The 17,443-nt window shown below is 38.0% G+C and overlaps 2 protein-coding genes across 15 annotated transcripts; one reads left to right on the top strand and one right to left on the bottom strand.

The window, feature by feature from the left end:
• Positions 1-1,478: 1,478 nt before the first annotated feature.
• On the bottom strand, positions 1,479-5,411 carry LOC112279264 (uncharacterized). Of its 3 annotated transcripts, none has more exons than XM_073532412.2 (6): positions 5,141-5,398; positions 3,489-4,504; positions 2,868-2,964; positions 2,498-2,580; positions 2,204-2,328; positions 1,479-1,903 (listed from the first exon to the last, which is right to left on the bottom strand). In XM_073532412.2, exons 1-4 carry the CDS (start codon positions 5,161-5,163, stop codon positions 2,529-2,531), a joined length of 1,188 nt encoding a protein of 395 aa, XP_073388513.1. In that variant the 5' UTR covers positions 5,164-5,398; the 3' UTR covers positions 1,479-1,903; positions 2,204-2,328; positions 2,498-2,528. The 3 variants fall into 3 exon arrangements, with proteins under 3 accessions (XP_073388513.1, XP_024369289.1, XP_090104612.1); XM_024513521.3 differs by having other exon boundaries at positions 2,868-3,297; positions 5,141-5,377; XM_090248486.1 differs by having other exon boundaries at positions 2,204-2,580; positions 5,141-5,411.
• A 1,643-nt stretch (positions 5,412-7,054) lies between these two features.
• On the top strand, positions 7,055-12,161 carry LOC112280182 (uncharacterized). Of its 12 annotated transcripts, none has more exons than XM_090248473.1 (4): positions 7,055-7,374; positions 7,892-7,937; positions 8,077-11,531; positions 11,839-12,161. In XM_090248473.1, exon 3 carries the CDS (start codon positions 8,223-8,225, stop codon positions 11,367-11,369), a length of 3,147 nt encoding a protein of 1,048 aa, XP_090104599.1. In that variant the 5' UTR covers positions 7,055-7,374; positions 7,892-7,937; positions 8,077-8,222; the 3' UTR covers positions 11,370-11,531; positions 11,839-12,161. The 12 variants fall into 12 exon arrangements, with proteins under 12 accessions (XP_090104599.1, XP_090104597.1, XP_090104603.1 ...); XM_090248471.1 differs by having other exon boundaries at positions 7,871-7,937; XM_090248477.1 differs by having other exon boundaries at positions 7,871-7,937; positions 11,816-12,161.
• Positions 12,162-17,443: the final 5,282 nt, after the last annotated feature.

Genomic DNA, 17,443 nt, shown 5'->3' with positions numbered 1-17,443 from the left:
ATTTAAGTAAAAGAGAATAAAAAGATATATTAATAAGATTTTTAATATTAATTATTTAAATATTATTTTTAAAAATAAGCCAAATTAATACAAGTATTTTAAATTTATTACAATCTCATCAAAAATATTATTTATGTAATTATTTATAATAAAATTAATAATTTAAAATGACTTTTTAAAGTTGTAACATAATTTTGTTTAAAAATTATTTTGTTTGATTGTTCTTCTTTTTAATATATATATATATATATGAAATTAATGATAATAATTTGGAAACCTCTTTTTTTTCTAAGTGGTGAATTATTTAGTTATTAGACTATTATAATAAGGAATATAAAAGATGTCAATGATATGAATCTAAAAAAACTTGTCAAAAGAAAATGCAATCATAGAGAACTGAAAAAGAAGAAATATATTATTGAAATAAAAGGTACCAACATAACTATTGTCAAGTACAAAAAAGTAGAGAGTTTTGATTTTGACCAAGGGTGGAGTACATAAAGATGTTGACAAGTCCTAGAATGGCCTCAATGTTGTCTCTACATTTTCTTTGATGTTTCTATAAAAATATATGTTTTATCTAATATTTTTCTAGCAACTTCTACTTCTATTTACTTAAGTAGTCCAGATAATTTTGATGATATAAACATAATTAAGATTTTTTTTTTATTGTCAATATTTTCCTTAAATTTAATTTTTATTTGCAATGTACAAAAACCTTTCTACATAACATCTTATAACTATTTAGCAAAATATGATATAGATAGATAATTTTAATATGCCAACAGAATTAAGTAACATTTAATTTAGAGAATTACAATAAGAATATTGTATTACAAAACTATAATATTTAATCTGTGAATGATTTATATTTTAATACCAAATTTTTATTACAAATTTAATGATAAGATGTTATTCTAGTAATCATACCACGTATTTTCTTTATAAATTATAAAATATGCTTTTTAATTCAAGAAACCTTGGGAATGTGCAATTATCACAGTTACATACATTACCAATCAAAATAAGTAAAATGTTTGTAAAGTGGTAGAATAAAGACGTTGTGTAAACAATTCAACATTAATTTTTAACTTTATATTGAAGTTTTCCTTTCATTGTTGCTTAAATTGACCTAAAATTATTCAACATGAGACATACCAGAATCTATCAATTAATCAAAAACAATCTCCAACAGAGTGAAATACACATATTTAATTGTCTGGGTATTATCTTGGATGTATAACGAAACTGGATCCTCTACCTTCTTCAGTAAAAAACCAACTATGACAAGAAAAAATAAAAATGCTACCAACGATCATTTCATACAAAGCAAGATTCCAATATATAACGTAGGAGAGAGTAAACAAAGAAAACAATATGGAACAAGAATTATTGGCATATTCTACTGATGAGGAAAAATCTGTTGAAAACTAATGAGAAAATCTATCACATTCTACTAAAACACCAAAACGGGATGTTGTGCCATTAGATATTTCCATGGAAATTAACCACGGGTAAAATTAAGATAGGAAGTGATAAATATCACAAAAGTCGTAGCGACACTATAATTTAGAGATGATGTTAATATCACGTTGTGAATGTCACCAACTAGATACATTTTCAAGACCATTGGGAAGAAAAAGTTCCATCAAACGAGGTACTGACTGCATCAGAATCAATTAGTAGGCCATCAAATTGTTCCGAGGAGAGCTTTGTAGCACAACTCAATCAATGACCTGTGCTCCTATTTTCATATATGTCATCCATTTCAACAATACCATGATGTGTAGTGAGGGTGGCTCTTCCACAATACACCCAGTAAGTCTCAGTATGATGTCTAGACTCCAACAACTCATGCGTCTGCCAACTGCAAGTAGAGTTCTAAATCCATAGATTAAAATTCCTGCAAGAAGATTGCCACACGAAAGCAACTTAACAAAAACAGGCCAGGCCGGATTAAGGCAGTTCGTGCTAGAGAAGGCACAACTACTTCCAGCATCCTCATTGATAGCAGAGAACGCTCTCAATGCACAGTTTTCGAGTAATAACAAAAAGAAAAAGGAAGGAATAAAAATATTCAACTATATACGATCAAGTGAATTCAGCCTACCGACTACGATTCAAACGACCACTAAATGCAGTATGATTCTAAAGTTCATGTATACTAGCAAGCTGTATTCCAAACAAATGATTCAATGCTCACTTCAAATCGAGATTTGGGTCTTCGTTGAAGGCCACTTTACAGATCCCCCGTGAATGGATGATCGTCATTTCGCAGTTGATGAAAAAATTGAAAGCATCGATATTTTGCTTCACCAACCGTCTGACCTGAAAACGTCAATTCAACTTTCAATATTTGGACCCAAAGATCCCTAAAATCCTAATCATACCACTGTACCAATTTTTAAACTCGGTCTCCTACATTTTGTACTCCTATGACTGCAAATATATCAGGGAATATATATTTACTGCTGCAATGCAACAACAATAGCATCACCATGGCGATTCACGCTATCTGGGGTCTAAGATCAAAGCTCATTCCTTGCACAACTGTTATTTGTTTTTTCTTCTGGGCGAGGTCTGCAACATAACGGGTAGCACAATTCATGCATTAGAAAATTATTGCACATAATACAAAATGGACGAAAACCAGTCTAATACTTAGCCTGAGACATACTTTGAGTAGGTCGTCCTATCAGCACAAGTCACAACTTGTGCAAGTCCTCATACAGGTTACAAAGTCTCAATTGCAAAGAAAAAGAGCAACCCGGTTGCCCTAAACGAAACCTATGTATGCATAATTAGGAAACTTATGCAAGCCTCACGGGCCTCGTCCTAAACCCTTCAGAGGGAATTTTAAAACATACCTAGGCTGCGCGTTGTTCTTGTGCCTGTCCGAAAAAGCACGCATGTTATGCTCCACGATATTCCATTCACGTTTGTCTATTTTAAGGAGATATGAATCTGCAAGGGGACACAGATTTTAGTCTACCAAAGTCAGATAATACGACCTCAGATTAACATCGTGTTTCATTGTTGGGATATTATAGACATTCAGTATGCTGCACACAGAGATCCAGAAAGAGTTAGTAGTTCCCAAAAGTCAGTTAAGTGACAAAATATTTAGAAGTGGTAAAAAATAGCTGGAACTAAAGAAGACATATTTTTGAAGTTCCTGGGTACAGAAAGAGGCCATCTTTTTAACTTCTCCGTAAACCTTGACATATGACACGAAGGACGGTAACTGGCTGCAATTGCCACCTCTCCACTGACTTCATCATTTCCCAACAGAGGATCCTGTTTTCGTAAACAACTATAAATGAAAGCATAAAGGATTTTGGATCAACAAGGCGAGGTGATTAAATAAGACATTACTAACTCAAACAGACACTTCAAGTAAAACTTGCGTGTCAGACCTTTCTCAAAATTCAGAAGAGAATATAGGAACATGAAGCATAACGGAGCGCATCATCTACTGTATGACTAACCTGAACTTGTGAATTCCGATGCACTCTTCAATGCTTCCAGCACAGATTGCAGGGATGCAACCACATTCATCTTACTTGAGTAACACATATCATTCATTCGTTCTACGCCATTACCGTCGACCCTCTCGTCACAGTCCCTTGTTCTCCTAGCATATGTTCTCTCACATCTCTGGCTGGAATTGTGCTGGTATCTTTGTCGAGAGAAAATATGCTCTATATCTTTGATAAGTGTATCAAATGCAGATGCGATTTGAGAGGACTGTGCGCGTAATGTTGGACTCGATTCACTTGGTCTATATTCAATATGTGCGGCGTCAGCAGCAGCTCTGTCAAGCTTCAGTAGGTTCACATCGCCCTGAGAACCAGATTCATCTGAAGGTTTGTGAGAAGTCATAGGATACTCTTCTATCACTGGCCCAGTCTTGAGAGGTGCAGCCTCAGTAAACAACGAGGACGTCAAATCTTTTTGCGAGCTAACAGCTTCGGTGGTTTTCTTTCCCCTCCTTTTCCCAGGTTTGCAATCTGCAATCAGCTCATGCCACTTCTGCGTATACTCTGTGGGAATAAATTTAAATAATTCTCTGTTCGCATCTAAAACCTCCGCATAGGTTTTCTGATGTTCAGAACAGTGCTCTTCAATATCCATGTATACGCGTCTGAGAGTGTCCCACCTCTCACCCACATGCTTCCCGGATCTGGGAATGAATTTATCTTTCAGTTGAGAGGCTATCTCGTCCCATGCGCTGGAACCCTTCGGACATGCTCTTCTCTCCTCTTTATTCTGAAGCTGTGCTTTCCTCAACAAAAGCAGTTGAATTGTTTCGGCTTCGCTCCAGTTTGAAGACCTTTTCCGCTTCTTCCCACCTTCCGGCTCCCGCTTCGTATTCCAACTGCTTCTTTGTTCCAAACCATCCTTCTCTTCTTCTTGACATTTACTATAGGCCACCTCCAGGAGCGGAATCATAGACAACGGCACAGTCCCTTGGTCCCCACTGGCCTCCATGTTCGAAGCTCCTCTTCAAAAAGAAACAAAACGCTGTAGTTACCGCACAGGAAACGGAACAGTGACAAAAAACCGACAGACGATACTTCCGACGTCACTAACCCCCTAATCATTTTTCCACAAACGGGGATCGCGATTTTTGAATGCCCAAGAGTTGTTCAGTGGTATCCCTATCAGTACTTAGCCGTAGAAATCAACCACACAATCCCCCGTCACTAAGGAAAATATGAAAAAGCCAAAACGTCAGGCAGCAATTCACTATGCGCCTCAGTCATGTCATCTTTCTAGTTGCCGGAATCCGTCATTGATTCGATCAATCCTAAACGGATACCCAAGCTCAGTCAATTGCGGATTCCGGCGTGATCTCTCAAACCTAAATCACGGTGACGCCCCTTTCGAGGTCATCCGAAAGGCAATCTCAAGTAAAAATAGCCACAGCAAGAAATTGCAACACCTCCATGGTCATCGTAGGCCCGGAAGTCCCTACGTCTCAAGATTTCATCCCAAAATAATCCACTCAAGAACCTCAAACGCACATGAATTAACTCAACAGAAAGCCGGTCAACACGCAGCTCACGACGAAATGGCAACAAACCCATCAAGCTTCAAAATCATGCAAAAAGATTAATTGGGTTCTCCATGAACATACCCAACTCGACTCCTCGTGATCATGGTACTCCTCTCCCGTCGCAAAAGTGCGTTCCGCCAAGCATCGCCCACATAAACCTCAACTTGTTCTCAGGCCTCGGTCTACCAACTCGCAAAGCTTCAAAAACCAAGCGATCCTTGAAATCAAAGAAGTAAACCAAAGCCTAGCGCGTGATCAAAACTGCAAGAAATTGCTGACAAGCTCCATCGCTGGCTCTGCTAGACCACCTGACGCAGCTGAAAACCTCCAACTCCACGAAACCAAGATCAACACCTCCTGTTTCTGAGAGCTTCCCTGATAGGTCTCCTGATAGTAGGTCGATACGCAGACGGCCATATACCCGATCCGGGATCGGCCTTGTCCTTGTAGGCTCCAGGATATAATTTCAGGGTATCAATCCCTCGACCTGGTTCTCGACTCACGTCACGAAAATCGTCCCGTGGCGACGATGTCGGCCTCGTCCGTCAACCCCGTTCTGGATACCGAGATTCCCATTCTTACATACTTATTATACATTCTTCATGGAGAATCACTGCTTCCTCTAATCCATCATCTTTGTTTGGATGGCGCTAGTGGAGAGTTGTACCATTTGAACGGCGAGACAGCTCCTGTAAACCTTGTTTAATTTCACACTTTGGAGTATTCATTGTAAAATGTTACGTGGATTTCACTGAATACTTTTCCTTTTTGGAAGTATTTCTCGTGGATAAAAAGTATTTTTTCAGTTGGGAAAATAAAATATGATATAAAATTTGGTCAATGATATACTTGTGACTACCTCTTTTATGTCCTTCAATTGTTTGCCTGTCATGTAAAATCCATCTTTTCTTACACAAGAGATATGAATATATAGTCTGAAAATAAATTGCTAAATGAATTACTATCAAAGGATTTTTTTTTTTTTTTTTTTTTTTTTTTTTTTAACTTAATAGTTTTTGGAGGATTCCGTTAGATCCTTTCCTAAACTTCGATTGAGAGAAGACCACTTTACAATGAGTGTTGCTGTAGTGGAACTGTAAATGACCATAATATTTTGATGCATTTGATTGAAAAGTATATATTATACTTCTACATATTTTTAATACTTTTAAGTAAGATTTTCATAACACCAATTTATTTTTCTAAAATTGGTGAATTTTACTTTAAAAACCTTTGTACACAAAATGAGCACATTTTAAGAGTGTCTTTTTTAAAAAACTTGTTCATTTATTCATTAATACTTTTAAACATTAGAGTTTCAATTGTTGTCAATTTACAATTGCTACAAGAAACCCGTACAATTATTCTTGTACCATACTTAAACCAATTTATATGATTATACTAATTACTTTCATATTCTATTTTAATATAATTTAAATTATACAGCACTATTTTTTTTTTTAGGTTTCAAGTTGATAACAATACATTGTTGTTGTTGGTGTTTGCTAAGTGATTTTTCAATTTAGAAAAATGATTCTAATGAATATATCTCCATAAATTTTAACCAAGTTGAGTGCAAATGAACACACATGTAAAAAATGACGATTAAATGTGGATGAAGAAGAGAAAATTGGTCCATAAAATCATCTTCTGATGATTTTGGACAGCATTTATTTTAATTTTGTATTACATAATTATCTTTTGTAACATATGGATCCACCCTCCAAGAATCCACCCATGCTTAAAGCGTAAAAAAATATAGATAATATTGACGAAATCAATAAAAGACCATAAATTACTTACATTTTAATTTCGGAAGCATTGGGTTTCGATGCGAGTCATCTCCGGAAGGATGAATGATTCTATCCAGTAGGGGGTCGGAGACCGAGGAGCAACAGCATTCATACAATGAATAAACGAGGACATTCATCTAAAACAGCATTCATCCACGAGACGCCTCCGACTTTGGTTTAAGCTCACGAACTCATCAAGTTGGATTTCGCTCCTCGCAAACTCGCAGACTCACTTTTGTGTGTGACGTCTCCAGTTCCCGATGCTTTCATGCCGACTTGCCCACACTGCCCTGTCGCACTGGGGCCGTCCTCGCAAGTAGCATTTGGCACTTTCTAACTCAGAGAGAGCCTCTGGAGTTTGTGGAGTCACAACAACAACAACAACAATAGCATGGGATGGTAGTTCACAGGTTGTGGAGCAGCTTCTTCCGCTGATACATATCTGCGAGGTCTGCGAGGACATGGAGATTTACGTGGTGGAGTGGTTGTCGTCGCTGGGCTTCTGCCGGGTGTAGGGTGCAAGTGAGTTCTCGATTGCATTGTGTTGTGCGGAACTAGTGGTGGCGGTCCTTAATTTTTTCTTTTCGTTGGGAGAGCTTGTGTTTAGGTTGAGGGCTTGCATTTGGGATTTGTCATCGAGCTGGAGGCCGCTTGGGTAAGGGGTATGGAAGACATTGTGTTCTGATCTGTCGGAGAAAGTGCAATTGGAGATTTCCAGTGGCGGGATAGATAAATTACTTGAGACCTTCCAACTTTGAAGTAGGGTGGCGATCGCCTTGCAGAACGAGTGATAATTGTAATCCTGCTTCTCGTGTACAGACATCTTGGTAATATGCGAATGGTGCCGTTAGAGTAGTTGTTATCGAAATTGGACATTTCCGGGCGTTGCCAATATGGTGTCTGTGGACTCTTGGTTACAGCGGGAGCGTCAGTTTCGACCCGGTGCCTTGATGTTTGATGTCCGCAAGGTTGTATCAGTAGGTTTTTAACCGCAAGGTTTGTTGATGAGTTTATGAAGGGCTTTGTTGTGTGCGAGCAGAATGCGCTGCGGGCGCATTCTTGACTGACTGCCTTATTATTTGCAGGTAATTGTCTCTACGTCGCAACCTGGTGTCTATTTTTTCCTCCAAAATTGTTGTTCAATTTTATAGATGGTGGATTCAAAGCTTGAGCACTTGATACTTCCTCTGCGAAATCGATCCTCTCATTTTCACCCTTCTCTAGGTCCGAAGGATATCCTAGGATGTCAATCCGATGATGTCCTAGGGCAAGCTCAGGAGATCCATTGGTCGAAGAATGTCGTGGTGCAATGGATGGTGGGCTGATATGCTTGGAAGAGCTGGTTGAACCCTAAACCATTCCTGGGTCTGATGAGTGTACTACCTGGAATGGCGGTGGGTGGGAGGGAAGGTGGTCCTCCATTTCTAGGCCTCAGAGTGTTTCTCCCGCGCAATTATGTACCCCCGGAGAAATATAGTGCTCTACAAGATGCACTTGCACACCAGGGAGCGGAGGTGTTTTTGAACTTGAATCCTTTCTCCAACTCCAATGTAGATTATCACGTTCTTGCAGATTTCCAAGTTGATAAAATCAAAGACATGCGTGCGAAGGGCTGCAAAGTCGTAGGGCCAGAATGCGTCCTCCGCTGCGCAAGAGAAGGCAAGCGGCTCCCGGATCGTGACTATACGTGCTGTTTGGCCTTGGAGGGCGTTTCAGTACTATTGACAGGGTTCTCTGGTGATGAGAAAAAAGACCTGGAAGAATTGGTGACGTCCATGGATGGTACTTTGCTTCAACAACCAGTCCGGGAGGTTGATTTTGTGGTGGCTAAGGATGTTTTAGCCACAAAATATAGATGGGCTAGTGACGTGGCTCGAAAACCGGCACTCATGTCGTCGTGGCTGCGGCAATGCGCGAGAGAACACCGGCAAGTTCCACATGATCCTCATAAGATGCTTCCTCTTGCTGGCCTCACGATCTGTGCTACGGGAATCATGTTTGAAGATAGGTATCGTATACAAGACGCTGCTCAGAAGTATGGTGCTGCTTATCATGCAGACCTCACTAGGGAATGTTCACATTTGATTGCCCTTCTGCCCGAAGGCCGAAAGTACCAGGCAGGAAAGGACTGGGGTTTGAAGGTGGTGTCGCAGAACTGGTTCTGGGAGTCTATCAATCGCAAGCTGTGCCTCGATGAGGCGTGCTTTCCTGTGGTCCCGCCCACAGTGCAGGTCTCACGGACTCCCGTTGGTGGATTGAAGCAAGAAGTGCCTTCAGTTCAGGAGCAAGGGACTTTTTCAAGCCCAGCGTCCAACAACGAAGTCAATGCATCAGGGGAGCAAGATGCAGAGGCGTCTGCTGACACTAATGCGGAAAGACGGCAAAGCATTGAAAAAGATTCGATGTATCTTTCGGGCTGTAGGGTTTTTCTCACTGGATTTAATGCTGCTGAGATGAAGAAGCAGGTGAATCTCGTGCTCGCTGGTGGAGGTACCAGACACATGGAGATGAATGACACAATCACCCATGTGATTCTTGGAAGTAATTCAGCTGAATGTGGTATGAAGGAGATCAGGCAACTGGCAATGTGGGGCGCCGTGTACATCGTGCAACCAGCGTGGCTTGAAGAGTGCACACGACAGAGAAGAGAACTTTCTGCTGACCCTTATCTTGTATCTCATAATGTTCTCCTTCAAGGTAAAGAACAAACAGGGTGGGTTTCTGGGGTTTCACAATCTGGGAAGGGAGGTTCAGTTGATCCAGGAGTCGGTCATGGTGCTATGTCGGCAGCCTCAGGTGAAGGTGGAACATCAGCAACGAAGGGAACTGCCTGCTTGACCCGGCCGGAAGATTTCATTTCAGAGAGAACGGGATTGATGGTCCCAATTTCCCGGACAGGTAAGTGCTTCGCGGGTATTGCTTTTGGTTTCACAAACGATTATCCCCTAGATCAGAGAGATGATATCATCCGACGCATTGTGGACCATGGGGGCGTCTGCGAAGCAAGCGTTTCTTCTGCAGAATATGTGTTGGCTCCGCACGGCACTCCTGCTGCAACCACCGTAAAGTTCGTTTCAAAGCACTGGATATCTCAGTGCCTGGAAGAGGGGAAGCTGCTCGACGTCGGTAGTCACACCCTGTTCCGACCTTTGCCTTGCCAAATACCGCTGGCTGACTTGCAGGGAGTGAAGTTCTGCGTCTCACAATACAGTGAGCGGGACCGAAAATTGTTGAGGAAGCTTTGCTACGTGCTGAAAGTTAAATTCTCGGAGACACTGAATTCCAAAATTACGCATCTACTTTGCAAGGTGCAAGCTGGGGAAAAGTACGAAAATGCCGAGAGGCTCGGGATTCGATGCGTCACAGCAAATTGGCTTTATGCTTGCGTAGAGCAGAATATGGCCGTACCCATGGATAAATTTCGTCCAAGGGAGCCAACTGCAGCAGAGAAAGAGGTGGAACATAGTTTCATGACACAACGCCCCGTGCGTGCTGGGCAGCCACCTTCTCTAACTCAAACTCAAACATCCAACCAGCAAAATCCTGTGCCTTCGCAATCCATGGCATTCTCTTCGAAGAGTACGAGAGCGACAACCACTAGAGTAACCAAGGTCTCGACAGTTCGGAGAAATATTCGCTCTGCCGAAACAGGTGCAGATTGTTCTCAAGCTCAAGGAACTCATTTAGACCCTTGGGATGCCAATTCGCCGTCGGCTGTTGAAGCGGGCAACAGCAATATTGGAGTAAAATTATCTCAGGAGAGCATCTCTCAATTAAAACCTGTCACTAGCCGGCCCGCACTCCAACCCTCAACCAGGTCCGTGGTAAGTGGGAATAATTTTAACAATGGTGAGGCGAGTGTTGCAGGGACGTCCAAGCCCCTGGATTTAGCTTCTGAGTTGGATACACCTGAACCATGTCGAGAGACTGGAATTGATGTAAGACCTATGGGTATCGATAATATGCAAGCTTTTGGAGTGGCTGACAGCAGTGCTGGGGGCAGAAGCATCATGGATCACAACAATAGTGAAGACCAAGGTACAGGCAATGTGGTTGATGCAATCGAAGGCCTTTTGCGACAGACGAGTAAGGTCCAGGGTGATGACTTGGTGGAAGTTATGGAGGTACATAAAGACTTAATTTCATCTGATGCAGCATCCTTGAGCAGGAGGGCAAGGGAGGAAAGCTCTCATATTCATTCTGATTTTAAAAAGCCTAAACTCTACCCTGCAAGGTCAATTAAAGCGGACGGGGTCTCAAAATCACCGAAACCTACTACTAATCAAGACGATAGTCTACGCTTTGACGAGTCTCAATTAGATTCGCAGATGGTCGCTTACGATGAAGACCACTCAGAAAGACAAAATTTGATGGAAAGGGTTCGAACGAGGAGCTCCAGCATGGCATTATCAAGCAACAACAGTGTAGGCGCGCGTGTAACTGATAAGTCAGCAGGTGCCTGGAAAGGAGATCAAAAGCTGGGCCGACTCTTCAGAGCAGCAGAAGCAAACAAGTGACCAACACTCCAAAAGAGTACTACGAGGGCCTTCGTACCGCATACTTAAGTGTAAAAGAGGTACCGAAGTGTGACACAGGCGGAAGAGTTTGAATAATTCAACAAGAGCAATGGACTTGCAGTTAACCCTTTCAATGCCTACGGTGTGGCCTACAATCGCAAGGTATGTAATGAATGTACGTGACATGACTGTGTAACACAAACAGCTAGTGAAATATATTATCTCAAGATGGTGATACTTAAAAGTAGAAGTGTTTTACGAGGCAGGTGTAGAGAGCGAGTATAAAAGTTGAGAATCAGCAGGACGTCGAGAAGTTGGGCAGAAAGAGCCCTCTGAGAGTGATGAGTGAGGTCAAGTATGACCGTTTTCTATGTGGTCGTCAGTCATTGCTTTGAGGGTTGAGTTTTCAAGCTTTTACAACAACTAACTGGGAACTGGTGAATCAGATTGACGCCGTGGAAACCTGTAGATTTGCAGGTCCACCATCAACTTCTGATGATTGGTACGAAGCGTTCTTTGGTCAAGATCGAGTCACAAGCTTTGCTGTGTTTTTGAAGCTTCATGGTTGAAATTGGACCAGTAGATCCAGGGAGAGGTTTTGCACACAGCGAAGTAAAGGCGAAAATTCATGTCAGATTTTGGATAAGCGGCTTCAACAGACGATTGGACTTCGCGTACTGTAGTGTTTTTGAATAGTTTCTAATGGCAAAGTTTTGTTCAGGAGGAGACAAATGTAACTACATTGAAGTCCTGAATATAATTTTCAAAACGTGCTCGACTGGTTTGCCTTTCCGACTTTAGTGTGCTCTGTGCTACTGTTCACACACCCAATAGTGTGAAACGAGCAATGCTCAGAATTCAGAACCAGGATGGTATCGCAAATTGATTTGTTGTATATAGAACTTAGCGGTGGACTTGTCGACGACTCACGTCTCTCTGGAAGCTGGTTGTGGTTAATTGGTGGCAACCTCTCAGGATCATCTGTGACACGATGGCCGCAGTTTCTAAGAATTGTTCCATTTCATGCATCGATGTAAATTTTCCACTTTCCACAAATAGTGCGACTACTGGTACACATACCATTGAGATCACAGCAAAAACCCACATCTTGCAGCAGCTGCCTAGTAGACGCATGTGTAAACATATATATATATATACATATATACCACCTCCACGACTCATCTTAGACAGAGCAACATTCTCTGGCTGGCATCTTACACAGCTTCTCACAGTCAGCTCTCGCTCACTAAGATGTGGAAAGTCCAGTCTCAACGATGAGATATGGTAAAGCGTCATAATGAGAAGCGTGGCTGGATATTAGGCAACCAATCTGCTGCCGTTTATAATAAGGTAGAATTTTCGTATAGCAAGGCCACCTCTGCTTGTGGATCTTTAGTTAGAATCCCTAATTTAGATGATAGGTTTACTATAAATTACAACATTGACTTGAAATAGAAAAGGATTCCTGGATTGAATGGCACAAAAAGAGATCACTAATTAGTAAAGTGAATGTGTATAAATATATTTCAATAAGTATGCAATAAATAACAAACTTCAATATAAGTTTTTTAATATGGTATCAAAACAAGGTTGGAGAGAGTTTGATGATTATTGATAGCAATGTATTTTTGTATTTTTGAGAAACATGTATGAATAATCTCTTTATTATTAGAGAATAGTTCTACAATTTTGATTTGACAGTAGAAACTAATAGAAGTATTATAATTAGTGATGTAGAGAGATAAGTCTTTTGAAAAAAGACTTGAGAAATGAATGAGAGTGAACCAAGAAGGCATCTCTTTGTGGAAGAAGTCAACAAACTTGTTGGAGATAAATAAAAAAAAAAAACTATCATGTAGGGCAATCTAGGATAAAATCCATGCTTATTAGAGAGAATCTATAGTCAATTATAGAAGTAAAAACAGAAGTGACAACCTTTCCTCCATTAATTAGATGCAAACATTATATTGCAGCAATGCATTAGCAAAAGAAGAGTAAAACACATGTAAGAATATTGATGTTTGTTTGTAATGAACTTGTTGATACATGGATAGAGAAATTAGATCTTGCTAATGTATAGAATTTACTCAAGGAAATCTATTAAAGTGGAGATTAATCACAAATTACATTGATAAATTCTTAATTGTTTGCATTGTGATTATAAGAAGAAAGAGATGGCAAAGAATATATGAGATTAGTAAGGGAATACAAGAATAAACTTATTATGTTGGAGAAACCACTTCCAAAAAAGACGTTTATGAATCTATTTTTGAATGGGTTACCAAGAAGTTGTGATATGATGACTCACTTAATTAATAACTCAACTCTTTTGCCAAATTTTGATAAATGCATCATAAAGTTGAACAAGGCAAAAGGACTTAACATAAGAATACAACATTTGGGTGAGATTGAAGAAATAAACTATATTACAGATCCAAATTGTGGACGTGGGTGAGATTAAAGAAAAATAGAATAGTAAGGATGTGGTGGCAGAGGAAGAAGATGTTCAAGGGAAGAAATAGTTTATTGTTTTGTATGTGGAAAGCTTGGACACATTATACAAGAATGTTATCATTGAAAATGACCAATTTCTATAGAAAAATTTATTAATACAATAGTTGAATCTAAAGATGAAAAATTAAATGAACGAGATGAATATGAAGCATCTCTAATTGAGTTTCAAAAATCAAAATAATGGTACATAGATAGTAGATGTAGCATTTATATGACAAGAGAAAGAAACTTGATTACAAATATGAAAGAAATGGCTAACAAAAATCTCACCATTTCTTGAGATAAGTTGGATGGAATTGAAGAAAAATGAGATATTAATTTGTAAATCAATCACGGTGAAATAAAAATAATAGATGTTTTGTATTCATCAACAATCATCAATAATTTGTTATTAGTGGATTATCTTGTAAATAATGGAAGACCCATTTTATTTATTAAAATATATGTATATATTTTAGATAAAATTAAATATCTAAAAATAGTAGTATTTAGATAAATAAATTCTAAAAATAAGCTTTATAAATTTGATAATATAATCTTTAGAGAAAATAGATTGAATTTTGTTTTAGTAGATATTGAGACATAGAAATAACATCATTGTTATAAGCATCTAAATTATATTGGACTATACCATCTCTCAAAGGCAGATCAATTAAAAGGATTATCTTCACTTCCAAACACAAAATAAATCTATTAGGCTTGTCTTCTAGGATGTAAACTAAGAAAAAAATTTCCAAAGATATTTGTTAATAGAGCAACAAAAGTAAAGAAATTTATTTATGTTGATTTAATGGGATCCATCAAAATAACATTTTTACATGGATTAAGATTCATTGCAATTTTTCTAAATGATCAAAGTTATAAAAGTTGTGTATAATTTCTCAAAATAAAGGATGAAATTCTTGAAAAATTTAAGCAATTTATGACTATGGCAGATGTTGAAATTAACAACAAAATAGATGTATTAAGAATTGATAGAAGAGAAGAATTCTTATCTATAATATTCACAAACTATTATAAAGAAAATGGAATTAAAAGGTATTTGTGCAAGTAAGAACTCCTACTCGAAACATTGTAGTATAAAGAAGAAACAAAGCCATTATTGAAAAGGCAAGAAATTTGTAATACAAAGCAAAATTACTTATATATCTTTGGTAAAAAATGGTAAATATAGCAAATTATCTTATAAATAGAAGACCTATAAGAGCTAACAAAAAAACAAATATAAGAAGAAAGATGGACAAAGAAAAAATCAATAGTTCATTATATAATAATTATAAGAAGTTTGGCATATGTACATGTGTCTAAAAAAGAGAGATCCAAATTTTAATCAAAAAATTTGAAATGCATCATATTGGAGTATGACAACAAAAATAAAATATATAGGTTGTATTATCTACCAAAAATAAAGATTCTTCTTAATATGGATGTAATGTTTGATGAATCTACACTTGGATTTGAATTTGCAAAAATAGATAAAATAATGAATTATGATACAAAATTATTTGTAAAGATTGAAAAATTTAAGTGATAAATATAACTAGAATTAAGAAATAACTCATGATAATGGTGGTCAAGCTATTGTACAAGGAGATTAGAAATATAATAAAAATATCAATTGAATTGCCAAACATAGAAATCAATTCTAGATAATGTTATGCTTTAATCAAAGTCTTGAACCCTTTGAACTTAGCTTGAAGAAAATTGATTACTTCTGCTTTAGATTTTGACCAAAAGTTGTATATACTTGGATGTTGACTATGTCTAATAGCATAGAATTTTATTGATTTTGAAATATTATAAGTGTCAATAGGAGAATTGGAAACTATAACATCTCAATGTCTACCAAATGATAACAAAAAAATTTGATGGAAAAAAATTTGCTATGCAATAAAAAAAGTCTTGATACCAAAGTGAAACTTATCTCCACCATAAGAAAATAAAAAAATAACTTGCAAAACAAAAAAAAAATATGTAATTTGTAAAATTGAACAAAGATGATAAGAAGAATACAAACAAAAGTTACCAAACATACTAATGACAAGGAATGAAAATGAGCCATAATCTCAATAGGGATAATATAAGAAGAAATAAGCAATATATTAAGAGAAGAAAAACTAGGGTTGAGAAAGAGTGTTGGATATTATAAAAGCAGGGTTGAGAAAGAGTGTTGGATATTAGATGATGATAGGTTTACTATGATTTACAACATTGATTTAAAATAGAAAAAGGATTTTGGTACTAAATGGCATGAAAAGAGATCATCATTGCAAGATAAGTATATAAATATATTTCAATAAATATGCAATAAATAAAGATATACCCAATATACCCAACTTCACACTCTAGAGAATATAGAATGACCCACTTCCGGCTGCTTTCATACTCTAGTCTCCAGAAACAGTGCCACTACTTCCTGGAAACGAGACCTCTAGAACAGCACCAGAAAGCGCTAGATTGTGATGTTTGATCTCCTTGATCTTTTTCCACATGTTGAGGCATACTATCAATAGAATTCCTTTTCGCAGTAGAAATTTCTCTTCTCAAAATTCGTCTCAGATCAAATAAGCTTTCATGACACTATTCCAAAATTTTGCCACAGAACAGGAAAGGGAGAACACTCTATCATCTAAAACTCAAAATATGAATTTAACTTCGGAGACACATTCCCAATTGAAATGGCTCCAATTAATACAGAGGATACAAGTTGACAAAACCAACTTGGCAACACTAAACATGCCTGAGAATTTCTGTACCAAGGATTCAATAAATAAAAAAAAAAAAACAAAATAAAACAAACCAGCTTTAAATACATCCAACACAGAGGAAACTATGATTGAACTTATGTTTCAATTAGTTTCCTGCTACTTTTCGTTGATAACTGAACACCTTTGTATTCCTCAATCCCCTTCTTGTGCACTTCGTTGTTTTCAATCAACAACAGGGGTTTTATCTCCTGATAAATGGGGGATCGCAGACCGAAGATGCTTGCCGCTGTACTGTCAAAGCGTGACGTAAAACTATTGAGAGTACTACAGCATCAGGCTCTTTTCAACCAATTTGTGTTCAATATCCGACTTAGCCCAAGACGCGGCGTTAACTTTTCTCATTGGAACAGTGTGCTCTCAGCCAGCAGAGAAGTATATGCTGTTAACATCAAGGATGCTTCCATATTTATTTTCTGACGATCGAGAGTTTCTGTTGCTTTTTCATTTTTCTATTTTCGAGTTCCTACAAATATGGGGCAATCATCGAACAGGATACAAGAGTATTTGGGCTCGGTTCAGGACTACCAATAATGTTCGGGATGACATTGTCAGGCATCGGGTTCAGGATGACATCACATTGCAGACAGTTGGCAGGTTGACGAGACGCCGCTTAGTATAGATTAAGTAAAACAATCTCAACTTGTGAAGAAATATAACAAACGGAATACAGCTTCAAGTGAGTTAATGACTTGTAAAAATGAAGATACACACGACAATGCAACGAAACATAAGACACGAGGAATAACGTAAGACCTAGAAAAAGAAGATTACCCATCAAAATGATTAAGATCA

The sequence above is a fragment of the Physcomitrium patens genome, chromosome 3 (genome assembly GCF_059467195.1).
Source record: "Physcomitrium patens ecotype Gransden chromosome 3, ASM5946719v1, whole genome shotgun sequence".
Taxonomy (NCBI): domain Eukaryota; kingdom Viridiplantae; phylum Streptophyta; class Bryopsida; order Funariales; family Funariaceae; genus Physcomitrium; species Physcomitrium patens.
The sequence above is the reverse complement of the archived record's forward strand: the minus strand, read 5'-3'. Positions and strand labels throughout refer to the sequence as shown.

Bases quoted from the DNA above. Each gene is read 5' to 3' on its own strand.
- LOC112280182 (XM_090248474.1), top strand. From the start codon at position 8,223: ATGAGTGTACTACCTGGAATGGCGGTGGGTGGGAGGGAAGGTGGTCCT.
- LOC112279264 (XM_090248486.1), bottom strand. From the start codon at position 5,163: ATGATCACGAGGAGTCGAGTTGG. The intron at 2,965-3,488 runs GTTAGTCATACA...GTCCCCTTGCAG, and splicing joins ATCGGAATTCACAAGTTCAG to ATTCATATCTCCTTAAAATA. The intron at 2,581-2,867 runs GTATGTTTTAAA...GTTATGTTGCAG, and splicing joins AAGAACAACGCGCAGCCTAG to ACCTCGCCCAGAAGAAAAAA.